At 39.9% G+C, this 21,014-nt stretch overlaps 1 protein-coding gene across 1 annotated transcript; it reads right to left on the bottom strand.

The window, feature by feature from the left end:
* Window positions 1–11,159: 11,159 nt before the first annotated feature.
* si:ch211-171h4.3 (serine/threonine-protein kinase SBK1) lies at window positions 11,160–18,885 on the bottom strand. The gene is made up of 4 exons (XM_027008310.2): window positions 18,641–18,885; window positions 16,894–17,038; window positions 16,532–16,734; window positions 11,160–11,995 (listed from the first exon to the last, which is right to left on the bottom strand). The coding sequence occupies exons 1-4, from the start codon at window positions 18,644–18,646 to the stop codon at window positions 11,321–11,323; spliced, it is 1,029 nt and encodes a 342-aa protein (XP_026864111.2). The 5' UTR covers window positions 18,647–18,885; the 3' UTR covers window positions 11,160–11,320.
* Between the last annotated feature and the right edge of the window lie 2,129 nt (window positions 18,886–21,014).

Here is a 21,014-nt window from a genome sequence, read left to right as displayed (position 1 = left end):
CACGTCACTGGAGCCTGTGCGTCCTGCCCCTCGCCCTTCGGTACTTGGGCCGTTAGGTGCAGCAAGTCCAAATCATAGCACTTCCTCCACAGACTTGTATGGTAGGCACTAGGCATGATGGGTGCATCACTTCAGCCAGCTCTCTTCTTACCCTGATGTGCCCATCACTCTGGAACAGGGTAAATCTGGACTCATCAGACCACATGACCTTCTTCCATTGCTCCAGAGAACAATCTTTATGCTCCCTAACAAATTGAAACCATTTTTGCTGGTTAGCCTCACTGACAAGTGGTTTTCTTAAAGCTACACAGCTGTTTAGTCCCAATCCCTTGAGTTCCCTTCGCATTGTGCATGTGGAAATGCTCTTACTTTCACTATTAAACATATCCCTGAGTTCTACTGTTGTTTTTCTGTGATTTGATTTCACCACACATTTAAGTGATCGCCGATCACGATCATTCAAGATTTTTTTTCCGATCACATTCCTTCCTCGAAGATGATGTTTCCCTGCTGTCCTTCCCCTTTTTAATAATGCATTGGACAGTTCTTAACCTGATTTTAGTAGTTTCAGCAATCTCCTTAGATGTTTTCTTCTTCTTGATGCATAATTTGACCATTCTGAAACAGATTAACATCTTTTCCACAACTACAGGATGTGTCTTTCGACATGGCTGTTTAACAAATGAGCTGCTACTCACGGCATCAGTTAGGATTAAATAACTTGTTACCAGCTGAAACTTAATCACCCATACAGTAATTATCCAATGGGAGGCTCTTACCTATTTCCTTAGTTAAATCCAGGTGGTAACTTTTTTTTTGGCCAGGCAGTGTATAAACGGAGGATTAATGGCTTCCACCCATGACATGTTCTGCCATAGCTAATTTTGTGCAGGTAGTCTGTATTTAATGTCCAATAAAATATTATTGTGCATTAAAGGACAGTAATTTAGTAATTATATTAATTCATGTACCAATGATCAGATCTGATGAACATGAGAGCATGCTATGTTTTAATTTTCTTCTGAGTTTAATGCTGAAAATATATTTATATTATGGCAGCACCAATCAAAAAGAGCAGTTTGCATCAAATAAGAGAGACTCGTGGTGAAGCCTGATGCGAGAATGGAACCGAAATAGGATATTCCATTATTTAGTTATCTCACATCATATTAGGTGGAGACAGCCTGATCCCCAGCAAATAACAGTCTAAACCAAGAAAGTGTAATGCAGTTAAATCGGGCTTGAATACTGCAGAGTGCACCTTTCTAACCCTCTCCTCATGTACCTAATTGTTTACTAGTCTCGTACCCTCTCCTTAGATATGTGAGTATTTACACCTCTCTAACCCTTTCCTCATGTACTTAAGTCTTTACACCTCTCAATCCCTCTCCTCATGTACCTAAGTGTTTACACCTCTCTAACCCTCTCCTCATGTACATGAGTATTTACACCTCTCTTACCCTCTGCTCATGTACGTGGGTACATGACCTGCTTAAACACATCTGATACAACTCATGGTCCAACGTCCTGGCCACCTCTGCACTGCTGTCTGTGGCCTACTTTATCCCAACCTACCCCTAATGCCCTGTCCTCTCTTGCTGTCTGGCTCTTCTATAACCAACCACACTGCTGGTGCCCTGAGGTCTCTTCTGGCCTTGGAAGGTGTCCAGAGGCATATCAAACCCAAAGTCATAGTAAAATTTATTTATATAGCACTTTTTACAGCAGCTGTTGCCACAAAGCAATGTTACAAACGCTTGAGTCCAAGCCCCCATTGAGTAAGCTAAGGGTAACAGTGGAAAGGAAAAACTCCATAGAGCATGAGGAAGAAACCTTGAGAGGAACTAAGACTCAAAGGGGGGACTATGGCAGCACAGCTATAAGGATAGAGCCAGATGAAACCACAGGCATCAGGGCACCCTGGAACATAAGCACTTCACCACTCTCAGTGAACAAACTTAAGTGACAAAAGAGATGTGAAGTGACAGCATCATAACATCCCAACTCTCAGTGCTCATGAACCCCTAGATCTACACCTTTACCTAAGATGGGAAGTAGTTAATAAAATGCCTGACTGTACAGATTTTCAGGCTAGCCTTAAATATTGAGACTGTGTCTGATTCACTAACATTTACAGGAAGGTTATTCCATAGTGTGGTTTATAGGAAAATGTTATTAAATGTTTGTTATTAGAGATTAGTTATTTGTTATTATTTGTTCTAGTCCATGTTTGTTATTAGCTGTTAGTTATTTATTATGATTTGTTCTAGTCCTTGAGTGTTATTAGCTATTAGTTATTTGTTAATATTTGTTCTAGTCCATGTTTGTTATTAGCTATTAAGTATTTGTTATTATTTGTTCTAGGCCATGTTTGATATTAGTTGTTAGTTATTTGTCATTATTTGTTCTAGTCCATGTTTTTTATTAGCTGTTAATTATTTATTATTTGTTCAAGTCCATGTTTGTTATTAGTTATTATTATTTGTTCTAGTCCATGTTTGTTATTATTTATTAGTTGTTAGTCATTTGTTATTATTTGTTCTAGTCCATATTTGTTATTAGTTGTTAGTTATTTGTTATAGTCCATGTTTACTGTTATTTATTTTAGTCCCTGTTTGTTATTAGCTGTTAGATATTTTTTATAGTGCAGAGTTCCAGTGATTTGTTGAAGATGTTTGTGAAAATTGGTGCTCACTGGTCACAGCAGTAACTTTGCATAGATGGAGGCACTAAGTTAAGGGCTTTTCACAGTTTTTTGTTTGCTGAAAAGCTTTCTAATTCTTGCTTACTTGCAGTCGTGGGGCTCGAACTGGCAACCTTCTGATTACTAGTCAAGTACCTTAACCACTGACCATTTTTTCTTTGTTGCTTTAAACCATTCCTCCCTGTATTTGGCCTCTTTCTAGATGGTTCTGTCCCCTCTCCTGAACGCATCCTTATTTTCCCTCCGATACTTTCCGAGTTTCACTGAAAACCATGGTTTATTGTTACCGTATTTCACTCGTGTTATAGTTGAATTGCAGCCGACCTTGTAGAAACTTGTGTATGACGTCACAGTGTCTGTATATTTGTCTAGTCTGTCTGTTGCCTCTTCAAAAACAGTCCAGTTTGTCAATTCAAAGCAGCTCTGTAGCACTGCGATGTCTCCGCTGGTCTACCTTTTTGCTGTAGTGACAACAGGCTTGTTCACCCATGCTTTGGGATGAGGTGAATAAGACTTGGGGTGGAATGCCCAAGAGCCACAGAGGTGGTAGCATGATGATCATTTTAACAGTGGTGTAACGATCCACAGTGTTTCCTTCTCTTGTGGCACAAGCGACATGCTGTCTGGATTTAAGCATTTCCTTAGTAAATTTGCACTGTTAAATCTCTTTGTACTTTCATTATCTGATCTGAGAGCAGCTGGTGCATGCATCCAGTGGAATGTAAACGGTGAGCAAAATGTAAGAAGAAAACTCTGTTGGAGAGTAGAATGACTGGCAGTTAATGAAAAGCGACCCTAGATTAGGAGAGCATGATTTTGACAGTACTGTGACATCTTTACACCAGCATTCCTTGACATAAAAACATATTCCTCCTCTCCTGGTTTTGCGGCTGAACTCTGTAACTCTGTCTGCTCTCTACAGCTGGAAGCCAAGGAGGTATAGCATGCTGTCCAGGGTCATCTCAGAAAGCAGGTCTCTGTAAAGCAGGGACCAGATGCTTATTGCTTTTTGTAAAGCAGAAATAGTTCTTCCATTTTGTTACCTAGGGATCAGATTAGATAGGAATAAAGGGGTCTGAAACCCACACCTTCTCAGACTTACGAGCTACACCCATAGTGAGCATTTCCAAAAACTAAATTGGACTCTGGTCAAACTCTGAAACATTGTCCCGGAAGGTCAGTAACTCTTCCCCGCTCCAACGGACTGAATTTGATGTACTGTAGATAACATTAACAAACAAAAATAAAAACAAAACATACTGGCATCTCACCACAGCTACCAACCTTGGTGCCATCTTCTTCTCACAGCAAGGTACTAGCATAGTTTCATTTGCCCCTTGTATGCGCTGCATGAATGCAGGAACGACGTAGCTGCAACTGAATGACTTCTGCTATCTTTTGATGTCAGGTTTTATCCTAAATTAGCCCTAGATGTAACATAGGTGTAAGTTAAAATGAACTAAATGTACTTTCTTAACACAGAGTAATAGAGTTATCTCACTAATGTGTGTTAAACTTGGCTGTGTGGCTTCAGATACTTCATATTAATGAATCCCAGGAACCACGCTCAGCCTCACACTGCCACATCATCGTTCTCCTCATCACTGTCCCCCTACTTAAACACCCCTCCCTCGCATTCATGTCGCAAAGTATTGCCAACCAACTGTTGCATACTGAGCATTCCAGTCATGTTTGTCTTTCTGGTTTTCGACTTCTGCCTGTGTTTCAGACCTCATTTCCTGCCTGACCCCTGGACACCCCCCCAGACTCTGCCCTGCGTTAATTACCTTGGAACAGCCTGTCTATGAATAGCTGCCTGACTCCACTGATCTGTTTGATTTAAAAATTAAAACCTCTTGTGATTGGATCCTCTTCCTCATCTGTGTGTGCAATCATTACAGTCTGGCATTTTATGATTAGAAAAATGGTGCAATCGTAAATAAAATTTTATTCTTAAATTGAAAAAACCCCAAAACATTTTATGTTATATTACTGTATTTCTTTTTTATTTGTCTAAATATATTGTGATGCTTTTCCTTACACATATGTTACCATCAGCCATCACACTCCCTTCTCACTGATTATTGATGTTTTTTCTTCATGTGTTTCCCCAGTTTTTTCTTGTTTTCCTTGTGTATCAGTTTAGATTTGCACCATGTAAAATGATAAATGAATGTATGATAATTCACCAAAGCTACTTCAAGCCAAGATTTAGCCTGTAAGGCAGGGGTAGCTCATATATATATATATATATATATATATATATATATATATATATATATATATATATATATATATAATATATATATATATATATATATATTTGTTGTTGTTGTTTTTTTGTTTTTTTTTTAAGATTTAAAAAGTGGCATCAACCTACCATGAAATTTGCCTAATCCACAATAAGATGTATTTTTAATAATTCTCATCTCTTTTTGGGAAAGACAAATTTCAAACGAAGAATGAGTTGAATAAAGGTTACTTGAAAATGAATTTAACTTTAATAAATGTAGGCATAACCCATTAGATTATAATGTGTATAACTATAATGACTATGAAAACCTAACATTCACTTGGGTGTGTCCTAACTTTTGACTGGTACTGTAGGTGACTATTAAAAACGATGACAATGTTACCAAGGCTCAAACTGACTGCATGACATAGAATATCTCTCTCATGTATATGAGTTTCCCCACAAGAGGTCACTGTCCCCTGAATATTGTTTTGGGGTTTTTTTGTTTTTTTTTCTGGTTCCCAGTGAATGTCTTCACCTGTTTGCTATGCGCTCTCATTGGCTTTCCATTTCCATTTATAGCTGTTTACTTTGATCATCAGTTGTGGTAGTAGCATTTTGTAATCAAAAATGACCACTTATCAAAGACAAGAACTGAGTTTATAACTGACAGAAGGGTAAAACTGACAGAAGGCTAAAAGGAGTCATTTCATGGACAAAATTACAGATACCAAACACAGGAAATCATCCTTCCAACCTTACCCCCTAGACATCATCACACCTAAAAGAAACACTGCAGATTTGAGCTTTGGTCCAGTAACTGTGCTTTGGTCTAGTAAATTTATGTACAACAAAAATGTACCAAAAATAGATAATGGTAAATGCTAAAACAGATATTGGAATGCCATAACAAATACTGTGATTTTGTACAGTAGTGTAATTTCATGATGAAAAATGTTCTCTCTGCCATGATTACAAAGCCAAACAATATCAACACAAAACATTTTCCCTGAACATCTTCAATCTCTCCCTGACACTCGTGTTTCGTCCCATCCAGCTTCAAGCGATCCACCATCGTCCCCGTCCCGAAGAAACCTCGACCCTCCTCCAACCTCAATGACTACCGCCCTGTCGCCCTCACATCAGTCGTGATGAAGTGCTTTGAAAAGCTAGTCAGAGACTTCATCAAAACCTTCACTGCCAGCCTCCATGGACCCACTGCAGTTTGCATACCGCCACAATCGCTCCACTGATGATGCAATTGCACATCTACTCCATACCAAACTGACCCACCTGGACAAAGGGAGGGGAAATTACGTTAAAATGCTGTTTGTCGACTACAGTTCAGCATTTAACACTATCAACCCCTCCCTACTCACTACTAAGTTGGGGGATCTAGGACTGCATACATCCCTGTGCGACTGGATCTCCAACTTCCTAACAGACAGACCACAATCGGTACGGGTGGGCAACTGTGCCTCATCCACCCTCACCCTCAGCACTGGAGCTCCTCACGGTTGTGTCCTAAGCCCCCTGCTCTACTCACTGTACACCTACGACTGCACAGCCACTTCCAGCTCCACCATCATTGTCAAATTTGCTGACGACACCGTTGTCATGGGCCTGATCTCGGACAACGATGAGAGGGCCTATCTGGAGGAGATTAAATACCTGGAAAACTGGTGCCAGGAAAATAATCTCCTCCTAAACGTCAGTAAGACAAAGGAGCTGATTGTGGATTGCAGCAAGAAGCAGGAGCAGCACTACCAACCTGTGAGGATCAGTGGAATCACGGTGGAGAGAGTAGATAGTTTCAGGTACCTTGGTGTTCACATCTCGCAGGACCTGTCCTGGTCCCGCCATACCAGCTCCCTGGCAAAGAAGGCTCGTCAGCGTCTTTACCACCTCAGACGCCTAAGGGACTTCAGACTGCCCTCCAAGGTACTACGGAACTTCTACACCTGCACCATCGAGAGCATCCTCACGGGGAACATCACAGTCTGGTTTGGAAATAGCACCAAGCAGGACAGACAAGCACTCCAAAGGGTAGTGCGTTCAGCAGAGTGCATCACTCACACGGAACTTCCTGACCTGCAGACCATCTACTACAAGCGGTGCCAGACCAAGGCCAGGAGGATTGTGAAGGACCCCACCCATCCCAACAATAGGCTCTTCTCTCTGTTGAGGTCAGGGAGGCGCTTTCGCTCCCTGAAGACCAAGACAGAGAGACTGAAGAGGAGCTTCTTCCCACAGGCCATTCGGGCCCTGAATCAGGGAAACTGATAAACTGTGGGGACCACCACCACCATGTAACATGACTGTATATATATATAGATATTCTATTCCACCATGTAACTTAAAAACTGTAAAAACTGTAAATATGTCATTTTACAAATAGATCTGTACAATTTGTACATTGTGTACATATACATACACAACCATATACATTGTACATTGTGTATATAAACATAATATACATATATTGTATATAAATTGTTAATATATTTTTGTACATATATAGAATATATATTTCTCTATGCACCCCTGTTTTCTTTTTCTTCAGTTTGGACAGAGCACTCTCAACCATTTCACTGCGTTCTACTGTGTATGACTGTGTATGTGAAAAATAAACCAAACTTGAAACTTGAAACTTGAACTGAAGTCAAGGTCAGTGGAAATAAAAGGAAGGCGTGCAAAGATGTGTGTTATTAATGCGCACACACACACTCATTGAAACCTGCATAGGGCTTCCAGGAACCCAGACAAGGACTTTTAGGAACTCAAATACTTCTGTTTCTTACTTGTTCTTATTACTTCCTCATGCTATAGGAAGTTTTTCCTTGCCACTGTTGCCCTTGGCTTGCTCACTGGAAACTTGGATTTGAACATTTGTAAAGTTGCTTTGTGACAACAACTCTTGTAAAAAAACTGTATTTGTGCATTCTGTTCGTTGGCATACATTTTTATATCTATTTTTAGGACAGAGCAGCTAGTAGATGATAGTTATTTAGCCTTATTAGCTATTTGTATGTCATGAGAATTTTTTTTAATAGTTCTGCTGTCTATAAGCAATATTGAGTGACAGGTGTAATGTCAAGACGTAATGTCAAAGATGTGTGCATAAATATAAAGGAAAACATAGACCCCAAACTGAAAATGAGTCCCAAGGAGCAAGCACACATACAATAAATGACACATTAAGACATCAAGCACACATACAATAAACGACACATTAAGACATCAAGCACACATACAATAAACGACACATTAAGGGAACTGTGACAACATGGAAGTATATCTAGTAGGAAGTATATCTAGGAAGTATAGGTTCCCATATTGACTGACTAATTTAATACTTATTGTAGGCTGTTTTTTATGTTTTTAACAAACTCTAGCACTTATTGTTTATAGCACTTATCATTGTTTAAGATAGACCTTATGGATTTTGCACTTCTAGGTATCAGCAGTGATCTCTGTATTCTACAGTATTCTAGTTCATTGGTATGTTGGACTCTACCCTACTGTACTGTACTAGGATATTATATGAATAAATGACAAAGCACTTTTTAAGTTGCTCTGGATAAGAGCGTCTGCTAAATGCCATAAATGTAAATGTAAATGTAAATCTAGTCTGCAGTAGCAAGCAAGGTGTCAAGTAAGCACTTGAGAAATCATTAGAGTTATCATCATTTATATTCACATTAAACATGTATAGCATTTAACAGACTTTCTTGTTCAGCATAATTTATAGAAATGTGTTTTAGTCTCTTATGAAGTAATCCTTCTGCTATAGCCAGCCAGAGTCTAAAGTTCCTTTCATTCATGTAGTAATTTTCTAGGAAAGGATTGTGTATAAAAGCAATCAGGACTCCTGGCAGAGATAGTTGGTGATTTACTGCAGCCCTGTTCAAGTTTTAGTCCTGTGGTCACAGGGCTCTGCAGTTCTTCAATCAAACACAAGATGGAAATACAATCTCAGAGGCCTTGTGTGGACAGACACAACAGAGAGCAAGTGAGTATCCAATGTATTTCTCTTCTTGTCAATATGTCCAGCTCATAATTCTATCAAATGACTAAGAAACTGTATCTGTTTGTTAGATACAGTGTATTTAACATTTTTTAGGATGACACAAAATAAATGGATCTTATATATTATTTCCGGGTCTCTTTAAGCTTTTAATGAAACACATTATATTTTGCACACTGTGACAGTCATCTTAACCCCACTTAAATGTGAGGTCATTTGCAAATACTTTTCATAGTAAGTCTATCAAGGCCCTTCCTAATGCTGGCCCATATAGCTAGGATGTGGAATCTTAATTTTAGATGTTGACAACATGCTCTGTTTCTAAAATTAGGCCAGCAGATATATGGAATATAAATTTTTACATATACTTGTCTGGAACACTGAATTAGCAATCTATACACAGGAGAATATTCAATAAGGGGCCCTGAAATTAACATAAGGTACATATCAAAAATCAGTGTTACACTTTGATATGCTTTGCCATTTGCAATTTGTATGTTATTTGTTTTTAAATAATCAGAGACTAGCATTTGTTGCAGATATTTTGAAAGACCTGAGGAAATGAGATTTCCTCTACAGCCTTTCCAGTAAAGGCTGGTGCTTGATCATCTACACCTGTGCCAATGGGACTAAATGAAACACCTGAATTCAGTGATTAACAGGTGTGTCCCAATAATACTTATGTCTATATAGTGGACAAATATATAAGTGCTGGTTTCCACCAAAGTACCTAGGGATTGTTCAAATGCCTTTTGAAGAGGTGAATCTTCAGACTACCTTTATAAACACTGAGGTAGAGTGGGACTCTGCTGTAAATAGTGGACATTAATTCCACTGTTAACGGATGCAGGTGCAGAAGAGGGTCTTGAGGTGTGGTCTCCTCTGTCTCATGAAGGGCGTAGTTCAAGTCAAACATGACTAAGGCACAGAGGGTTTGATACGGTGCAGTGACACTTGTACTTTCAGGTAGGAGGGAGCAAAACTGCTGACATTTCAGCTGTGCAGGTCTATGTTAATATTGTCTGGGCTAGAACATGGGCTGGTATATGCAAATGTTAGGGATGTAAATATTAATAAATATTAATATTAACACTCACACACACACACACCCACACATAGATGCGCATATTAACAAGGGGCATATTAATACATTAACTTTTACTCAAAAAAACTAGTACATCCTACATTACACAAACATTTTGAATATACTCATGCTTTTAGAAGCCATATCCAGTTAAAGGTCATATGGCATCAGAAGTTAGAATAGCATACAGAACCTGAGTAATGATCTCCTAGTAAGCTAGTTAAACTATCTGTGCATAACAAGATGTCTTATTTACGAATTTAGACCTTTCTCATACTAGTAATTCTAATACTAATTCTAATACTAGTTTAATGTAAACATAACAGTTACACATTAAAGTTTGTGTGTATTTCCAAGTGTTCTATTCTTGTTAGCATAGTAAAGCTCTGAGAGTTTGCTCTCTCTCTGTCTGTGTGTGTGTGTGTGTGTGTGTGTGTGTGTGTGTGTGTGTGTGTGTGTGTGTGTGTGTGTGTGTGTGTGTGTGTGTGTGTGTGTGTTTGTTTGTGTCTGTGCATGAGTAAGGTGATGATGGCTGCTAGTGTATAATAAATGCTGTAAGGGTATATTTATAAATCTGGGATAGCTCTCTGGGACTTGAACCTTATCGGTCTATGTGCGTGTCTGCCTGTCAGTGAAATAGGAGAGGTGTTCCTTATTAGTTTTACATGGCAGGGTTTAAAAAAACAATTGGATCTTGCTGAATTCAGGTCTTTCATGGAGCAGGAAATAGCCTGGGTATGCAAACGTAGAAATAGTGACAGTGATCTGTAGAAATGGTGACAGGGATCTGGTTGCACGTAGTGTGAAATTAATTTAGGAAGTCATCAATTATTACATTTAGTAATAATTTGATCAGCATTTGATTACATTTTAACTTTAAATCTAAGATAACATATTAAATTACTCTAGTATACAATAATTCCATAATAAAACTTAATACAATAATATAATCTGCCAAATTTGATGACACCAGTCACAAATGTGATACAACACCCAGTTTCTCTGAAAACTAATAAGCACACAAGCTCACTTCAGTCTCTGACACTAAAATGTAATAACTTGGCATAACATGTAATAAATGAAATATTACATATATGTCCTTAAGGCGAATGTAAAGATGAACATGAAGATTAAACAAACATTTTTATTCAAAATTTAACAGTCTGTGTTCCACACTTGCAAGCATAGCTGCTAATAACAGATATGGATTTATTTGAATAGATGGTTGGTCATTAATTTTTTATTTTTGTTTTTATTTGTCTTTCAGCTTTTTCATCCACTAATATCTGCACTCAGCAGCCATGCTTCTCCGAGGAATCCTGGCACCTTCTCTGGCGTAGCGCGAAACTTGGGCTCGGGGTGCAGAAATGCTTGAAATAATGAACAGGCGAGAGGTGTGAATGCTCTGAACTGTTGGGCTACTTGGCAGCCGTCCTTGATTCCGTACAAGCCCTTCATCTCGGTTAGTGTCCTTTCCTGCTCGCGCCAACCTAAGTACTCCTTATATGCCACATTGTCCAGAATGCTCTCAGCCCAGGGTAGTCTTCCCATTAGCATTGCATAAATGAGAATCCCTAATGCCCAGCTATCTGTACTGGCCTCTACTGAGACCAACACACACTTACTTTGTTCCTTCTGGGCCTTCTTTTGTCTCTTGTTCCCATTGTTGTCTGCAGAGGAGGACCCTGATTCAGTCTCCTCCTTCTTCCTTGCTATCTCGGCCTCAGGTGTACAGTATGGGGAGCTATACCAAACACATGGCACCCTTGTACCCACTGCCTTCACCATGCCAAAGTCGCCAAGCTTGACCCAGCGGCAGTCTCGGTCACACAGGAAGATGTTCTCTGGCTTGACGTCCCGGTGAACAAAACCAAGAGAGTGGAGATGAGAAAGAGCCCCGCTGATCTGAGAGGCCACCCTCTGAACGCAAGTCTCTGCCAAACCCATCTAAAAAGAGAAAACACTCACAGGCTTCAATAGAAGTAGGTATTCAGCCTTTGTTGCATTTCGCTTAAAGAAATTGGCAATTCTGCACTTTCATATGTGTTTTCCGTCAGCTTATTACTCCAAATTTCAACAGGTTTTCTGGAATTTTCTGTATTCTTTACTTCTGGAATTTGCTTCTTTAAATGTTTAATCACTCTATAATGAGATGGATGTGCTAACTAATGCTACCATGTCTTCTGTATTGGACTGAATGATCTATTAATAACAAATAAAAAATGTGAGCTGCAAGCCATTTCTAAATGTTCTTAAATGTCATTTTGAGACGTGTTGATGTGACCTTGAGAAGTTGATGTAGCAGAGGGCTTGCAGCATAACCAGGGTTCATGTGCCCCATGAGAAAGAACTTAACACGACCATTTTTACACCAAATAAGAAAAGCACCCGTGTTCATGTGCCAGAGGATTATTCCTAAAAAGCAGATGGTTCCTTATTTAATTCTGAAGGCTTTTATTCCCCTTTGGGTTGCCTTAATTCAACCAACTGGGATACCTTTAAAAATGCCCAGACCTAGACGCATGGCTAGAATCTGAAAATGTGCTCAGACCAGCCTTAAGGCCTTCACCCACATGACTGTTATTTTTGAAATTTTGTTTTGTTTGCTTTTGTCCAGCAGCTAACCACTATTTTCAAGCCATTTGAGACAAAACTAAAGACTCCAGACCTCTGTCCAGGGTTGAGGAATATTATGCTAATATGTTAATGTTAAAACATTTACACTGAGCCAATTTTATTTGTATTATGCTCAAAGTTATAGTAAAGGTGTATGGTTACCTTTACCCTGCCATTTGCTAACCTGAAATTAGTAATGTCAGATACTTCTGTTTCTTTGAATGTTGATGATAATACATATACATGGTGTCATTTATTCCAATGAATTGACTCTCCCTCTGCACCGCACTCACTTGATAGAAACATTACACTCTGTGTGATATGTCATGAGGACATGTTGCAGGCAGTAGCATGTAGGCTCCCTTTGGTTCTTAGGACCACAGGTGCAGAGCCTGAAGACACTGATCTCCTGCAGGAGGAAGCAACAGAGGGCTGACTGAGTGCGGATGAGTCTCTGGCGAACGAGCTGAATACATTCTTCGCTCACTTCAAGGCTACATCTAGCAGCGCTAGTGCTAATGGTACTATCGGCGCAGCCAATGGCGCATGCGCAGGGCCCACCAGAGAACAGCGCCCTCTCATCATCACGGAGAGTGACATGAGGAGAGTGTTTAAAAGGGTGAATACCAGGAAGGCGATGGGACCAGACGGTATCTGCGGGAGGGTCCTCAAAGCCTGCGCAGATCAGCTAGCCCCGGTATTCATCGACATCTTCAATCTCTCCCTGACGCTCGGTATCGTCCCGTTCAGTTTCAAGCGATCCACCATCGTCCCCGTCCCAAAGAAACCTCGACCCTCCGACCTCAATGATTACCACCCTGTTGCCCTCACATCAGTCTTGATGAAGTGCTTTGAAAAGCTAGTCAGAGACTTCATCATATCTTCACTGCCAGCCTCCATGGACCCACTGCAGTTTGCATACTGCCACAACCGCTCCACTGACGATGCAATTGCACATCTGCTCCACACTACACTGACTCACCTGGACGAAGGGAGGGGAAATTATGTTAAAATGCTGTTTGTCGACTACAGTTCAGCATTTAACACTATCATCCCCTCCCTACTCACTACTAAGTTGGGGGGATCCAGGACTGCATACATCCCTGTGTGACTAGATCTCCAACTTCATAACAGACAGACCACAATCAGTATGGGTGGGCAACTGCGCCTCATCCACCCTCACCCTCAGCACTGGAGCTCCTCAGGGTTGTGTCCTAAGCCCCCTGCTCTACTCACTGTACACCCACGACTGCACAGCCACTTCCAGCTCCACCATCATTGTCAAGTTTGCTGACGACACCGTTGTCATGGGTCTGATCTCGGACAATGACGAGAGGGCCTACCTGGAGGAGATTAAACACCTGGAAAACTGGTGCCAGGAAAATAATCTCCTCCTAAACGTCAGTAAGACAAAGGAGCTAATCGTGGATTGCAGCAAGAAGCAGGAGCGGCACTACCAACCTGTGAGGACCAGTGGAACCACGGTGGAGAGAGTAGATAGTTTCAGGTACCTTGGTGTTCACATCTCGCAGGACCTGTCCTGGTCCCGCCATACCAACTCCCTGGCAAAGAAGGCTCGTCAGCGTCTTTACCATCTCAGACGCCTAAGAGACTTCAGACTGCCCTCCAAGGTACTGCGGAACCTCTACACCTGCACTATTGAGAGCATCCTCATGGGGAACATCACAGTCTGGTTTGGAAATAGCACCAAGCAGGACAGACAAGCACTCCAAAGGGTAGTGCGTTCAGCAGAGTGCATCACTCATATGGAACTTCCTGACCTGCCGACCATCTACCACAAGTGGTGCCAGACCAAGGCCAGGAGGATTGTGAAGGACCCCACCCATCCCAACAATAGACTCTTCTCTCTGTTGAGGTCAGGGAGGCGCTTTCGCTCCCTGAAGACCAAGACAGAGAGACTGAAGAGGAGCTTCTTCCCACAGGCCATTCGGGCCCTGAATCAGGGAAACTGATAAACTGTGGGGACCACCACCACCATATAACATAACTGTATATATATAGATATTCTATTCCACCATGTAACTTTGTTATTCTACAAAATGGATCTGTACATTCTGTACATTGTGTACATATATACACAACAATATACATTGTACATTGTGTATGTAATCATAATATACATATATTGTACAGACATTGTTAATATATTTTGTACATACATAGAATATATATATTTCTCTTTGCATATATATATATATATTTCACATATATAGAATATCTATATTTCTCTATGCACCCCTGTTTTCTTTTCCTCAGTTTGGACAGAGCACTCTCAACCATTTCACTGCGAGTTATACTGAGTATGACTATGTATGTGACAAATAAACCAAACTTGAAACTTGAAACTTGACTTTAAAGAGCTGGTCATGGATTCTGGGGAGACCTCTCCTTTTAGCTGGACACTCCTGGGTGAGCTCTGTATCCTTTTGGCTGGACACTCGCCTCCTGTATGAGCTCTGTCTCTCTCTCATTTTGGTTGGACACTCACCTCCTGGGTGAGCTCTGTCTCCTTTTGGCTGGACACTCACCTCCTGGGTGAGCTCTTTCTCTCCTTTTGGCTAGGCACTACAGCACTAGGTGCTGTTATGTGGCACTCTTTCTCCCTTTTTCTCTTTCTTTCTTTCTTTCTCTCATTCTCTCTTGCTTTCTGTCCCTGAGACTATTATTGATCATGAAATGATTAAACCATTTCCCTTGTGGATCAGGAATAGGGTAGGTCAGACTAGGTATGCCCGTACATGTCACCATGCAGGAGTTCTCATAGAGTTATCCTATCTAGACACCTTGGGTAGACAGATTCCACCCTATGTATTTAGGTTAATAGTTTAGTTAATTAAATACTTTAGTGCTTAATGGTTTAGTTTAGAGTTTTATTTATGGTTTTGTTTATTTATTTTCTTTGATAGTATTTGTGACTAACATCTGCTTTGTCTAAATATGTCTGGTCTGCATTTAGTCCATCATATATCCAGAGTGAGGGTCTGTAGTGTAGTGAGTGTTTTTACTCTTTATCCTATAGCATGGGTCCTGACAAGATGTAAGAAATTTGTAGAGTTGACCTTTTCTGTCAGAGCCACGTTGAGCTAGGACTTCAGGGGAGTGTTATCTCCACCACCTGTAACTACATATTTGTCTGCTATTTTGATCTCAAAGATGTTTGGAGATGATACAACCATACTAGATCAATAAATTTTATTTGTACCTTTTTGTCTTTTTCTGTACCATGTGTGTAATCTAGGTGCATGTGCAGTGTTAGTCATCCAGTCGTAGCAATTATATTGTCCTAGACTGTCCCAAAAGCTGTGAGGATCACTAGGTTTGTCTACTCACTAGTCACACATTGACTAGTGTGCTGCTACATATACTTACTCCAGTTGTGTGGCTGCTATTGGGGATGTTCCTCCCACCTGTTTTTTTTTTTGTTTTTTTTTGACAAATGCTGTATGGTTTTTCACAGTTTACAGATGTCCTATGGCACCTGCCTCCATCTGATAGTCTAGATGACACACACGCAGCCATACAATACCCTTAATTGTCAGTGTGCCCAGTGTGATCTGACCCATGGTATTCTCACTGTCCTTTCACTGTCTCACTGTCCTTTCTACTTTAAAGGTTTTTAAAGCATTGTATTTAATTGTTTTTATGGTATTTTCTGCTTCTTCGGCACTCTTTTTGCACTGTTATGTTGTGCATTGACAGTTTTGTAGTCCTGTTTGTGCTTCTGTGTTATTCTTGGCGGCAAAGAAACAACATTTCCTACCAATGTATACTAAGTAATATGAAGGAATGATAATAAAACCTAAAATTAAACTCATGGAGGGCAATGATGGTGAATCATTTAACTACCTCAGGAATAATGACATCATACAGGTCTCCATAAAGGCCAGGCTGTTGGGCGAAGACATAGTGATTTGGGGTGGAAAAGACGATGCCCAGAGCAGACGTGAGAGATGGGTGGGTACAGAAGGCCAGGGACAGATTGTACTCCCTCAGAAAGGACAGCAGAGAGGTGGAGTCACGAGGGAAGAATTTTAAGGCCATCAGAGTGCCTAAGGTTTGAAAAACAACAGGGATGTCAGGAGAGGAAATGGAGAGGAAATGAATGGTGCAAACACAATTGCAGTTTGATCAGCGGACATTGGGTGTGTAAGAACTGGAGAGATGAAAGCAAGAACAACTTCATGCAAAAAAAGGCCACATTTACTGACCTCTCTTTTTGTGCACTGCCAGTATGACCTTGCCATATGAGCCTTCACCCAGAAGTTTGATGACCCGATAGTGGTCCGACGGATCAAGTGAAGTCAACGACTGAGCGGTTAGGTGACACAGTTCATTTAAAAGTCTGATGGCAGCCTGGGAGAATTGTTATGTAGTCAGGAGAAGAGATAACATTTGTGAGCTCCACTGCAATTTGATAGAGTTAGCAAACCCACTTGTTCTAGACACAGGCTCGTGTCATTTCTGTGTTGAATTTATGGCAAATGTAAGGCGTTGACTCCAGTGCCTGGGCCACATCCTGGGCTTTTCACAGTTTTGATTCAACCCATTCCAAAGGACCAGATCCAGGCCATGTGTTATAATAAGGTCTTACCAGGATGAGAGGATCAGTTGAATTGTCGGTTTATCAAGTGTGATCAGGGACAGCCAAAAACAAGCATGCCGGTGATCACTCTGATGACTTCCAGCCTGTCTGGTAGCATCAGTAACCCAGAAAAGCGAGGTTCTATCCATACAGCCCATGCTGATATATCCTGGTGTTTACAAGAAGGGTTGACTAATAGTTGTGAAAGCCTTTTGGAACTCCATTCTAAGGATCAGGCATCCAATCCATTCAATCGCCACCTTTCAAATGTCCCCTGGCAGTCTATATTTGGGACCCAAGTGCAGGGAGATATGCACTACACCCTCATTTCACTGCATAAGGATTAAGTGTTCTGTCTGATGAACCAATATATAATAATATATATAATAATAACATACAAATATATAATCTGTGAACAGATCAAAATATGTAATAAAAAAATGTCTGTCTGCCAAAGAACTAACATAACAAAAAACATTGCTTTGTAACCTGGGTTACTGCTGTTTATCTGTCTATTTTTTAAAATATTAGTAAGAGTATTTATTAATTAGTGTTTCTTACTTTATTATATTCATATGGTGGTGGTGCTTTTGGAAATTATATGTTTCAATCGAGCAGCGAATTAATCTGATGGGGATGAGTTAGAGGGACTGGACTAAGGGACTAAGAGGGCTCTGCTACACTTGCTGGATTATGTAAAAGGCCTCTGCTACACCTACTGGATTATGTAAAAGGGCTCTGCTACACTTGTTGGATTATGTAAGAGGGGTCTGATATACCTACTAGATTATATAAGAGGGCTGTGCTACACCTGTTGGATTAAGTAAAATGTAATCTTCTGTGTGACTGAAGACTCAAGGAAGGTTAACAGGTGGCAGATCACACACCGTCCCCCGTTGGTCTGATTAATGTCTTTAGATTACATGACATTTACACTGTACTTGTAAAAGAAAGTGGGTTTGTGCTTTTTTTGACATAAATAATATTCCCAGATATATTACGATGTATCACTCATAACTAGATTATTCTGGATTAGTAACTGTGTTATACATTTAGCTCATAGGTCGAAATAATTCGGTGCATTTTGTTAGCATAATCTATAAATGGTATATAATATTGTGCTTCTACTTGTTTAACATATTTTTAAAAAATTATTATTATTCCAAATAAGTCATATATACTGAGGTATTAAATATTATGCCAAAATTATCTCATTATCTATAATATAAAAACTATTATAATAAACATTTTGTTGTATAAATAGATTAAAACATTTTACAATCATTCCAATTTAGTAAATTGTGAAATGTAAACTTTATTTTTAGCAAATAAGAGGTGAGATTTGCATCCATGCTGTGAATTTGATGACTTACAGTCATATTGGCAGTAGGTAAAAGTTCTGGAGATGTTCAATGATTTTGATCCCTACAAGTCCCACTGCAGGTGCTTGATTCCAGGGAAATCCTGAGGTCAACACTTGAAGTTTAGCTGGCTGTAAATCGGAAGGTTGTCTCAGTGTTGCTGTCTCCCCTGTCGCTTTATTCACACACAGACACTTGATCTGTGGCTCTCCGCGTGTGTTTTCCCTGCTCTGCATCCTTCTTCTACATTCTGCCTCAGCTTTTATACTGCCATACGCTGCCTCTCTCTGCACTCTCTCATAAACGTACTGCCACGTGCAAGAGTGCACACATGTATACGTGCACACAAGCACACACACGTACATGTGCACACAAGCATGCACACGCGCACACACACACACACACACACACATGCACACACGTTCATATTACTATCTTACTGTGAATTAACTACTGCAGCTAAATATTGCTGTGCTTAAAAACAAATACACATGTACGGACACAGGAATATTACACTTATCATTATGTTTTGTTACTTTGTTACTTTTATAGTAATTATACACATATATTCAGAAATATATATATATTTATGTAAATACAGAAATAGAACAAAAAAACTTAAAATATAAAGAAACATGTATGGATATAAACTCATCCAGACACAGGACACATCACTGTAGGGCAGAGGTGCTGCTGACGTTACTTGGCACCCTAGGTGAAGTTCCACTGTGCACACAACCCAACCAGTCATGGGTCATATTCAGCACTCCAGTGACAAAGCTCCTTCTCACAATTGGTACATATTTCTTTATTGTGTTCATTTCTTAAATGTATTGTATTTTTGTTATAGTTTTGAAGTTGTTTATCTAGTATTATGTTTTCCTTTAGTGAGGAGTAAACCATGCTACATTTTAAGTCAAGTACCTTGTAAGTAGTTAAACCATCAACCAAGTAGCCAACGTAACACTTACTAGTATGACATGTCATTTTTGTTAACATAAACAACAGATATTTTCAATCCACTATGTTATGTTACTGCTTCTTGTCAGTTGATTGGAAATGAAACAAACAACTCATGAAGGTTGTTGGTTTCTAATATGACAAAAAATGTTTTTTACTGGAATTAGCAGAACAGACGACATAAATCAGAAGGTAGCGTCAAAATATAATTACACTCCCTTAGCTTACTGCATCAAGCCTTCAGCTGCAAACCTGCAATCTGTAGACCCAGAATGCACCTGTTCATTGCATTGTGTATCTATACACATCCTACACACATCCAATTTAGAGTATACTTTTATTTTCATTTAAAAATAGTTTTTGTATTTTTATTTAAATTATTACATGCTCTCTCTCTCTCTCTCTCTCTCTCTCTCTCTCTCTCTCTCTCTCTCTCTCTCTCATGCCCACATACAGGCTCAGATCTCCTCCCTCCCAGTCTTGTTGTATTGGTGGTTTGTTCTGTTTGTGTTGGCAGAAGTCACAGATGTCTTAATCTGACTCTGAGAGTTCAATCTCATATGTGCTCATTCATAACCTTTTGATTTTTTCCCATATCTACACCTTACCCTCTTGCCTCTGATGAGACCATTTCACTTCCTCTTAACTCTCCTTTCACGCAAAATTTTGTTCTTTTTTGCTGGCTTTAATAAAAACAGCAATCTTCTCACTCCCTCTTTTTCTCATAAGCGTCACATTGTACATGCTCTGATCCATCTATCAGTCTCCTTTACATTTGTGTTTCCATGTGCATGAGCTTGACAAATCCAGCAGCTGTGGAAGTCTGTGCTGCGTGAAGAAGCTTAATAGCTCAGTCCTGACACTCTGTTCTTAGTACAGGCTCTGTCAGCTCCGCTATCTCCAACATGCCAAGACCATCCAAGTTCCCTGCCTTCCTCTAAGCCAACAGCTTTTCTAAACCCCATCAAATTGCCAAGGGGCGTATCCATTACAGTTTGGCAGCAGTGGGACACCACGCTCCGTTTGTCCCAACGTGCTTACTTATACCACATTTAGCATCTACTGCTGGTGTTTGGGGAACACTGCTGCCAAGGTATCTTTAGAAGGATCAGCGTGGTTATAGATGGAATCTTATGTCCTGTTCACTTACCTACAAACATTTCACAGAAACCAAAAATAACTTACTAAGTAAGTTCTTAGCTGAAGCTACAAAGCACTTCTCTGAATAAGTTAAACAAGGCTATTTTTGGAGAATGTAAAGACCATATGAGGATGGAGGTTAAGTACTGATGGTATAACTGAGGCAGATGCTTTAACAGTTCCACCGAAGCATAATGTAACCAATTGGATGATTCATTTACTCAATAATGTAGATAAACAGGTTATATTAGGCTTGTTGTAGTTAAAGACAGTGGTGCCATCTACT

Source organism: Electrophorus electricus, chromosome 8, assembly GCF_013358815.1.
Source record: "Electrophorus electricus isolate fEleEle1 chromosome 8, fEleEle1.pri, whole genome shotgun sequence".
NCBI lineage: Eukaryota > Metazoa > Chordata > Actinopteri > Gymnotiformes > Gymnotidae > Electrophorus > Electrophorus electricus.
Note: the sequence above shows the minus strand (reverse complement) of the source record. Positions and strands in the feature narration are given on the sequence as shown.

Excerpts from the sequence above, each read along its gene's own strand:
- si:ch211-171h4.3 (XM_027008310.2), bottom strand. Across the intron at positions 16,735-16,893 it reads GGCAGTGCACAAAAAGAGAG|GCACTCTGATGGCCTTAAAA; the intron begins GTCAGTAAATGT and ends TTCAAACCTTAG. Across the intron at positions 11,996-16,531 it reads ATGATGTCATTATTCCTGAG|ATGGGTTTGGCAGAGACTTG; the intron begins GTAGTTAAATGA and ends TTCTCTTTTTAG.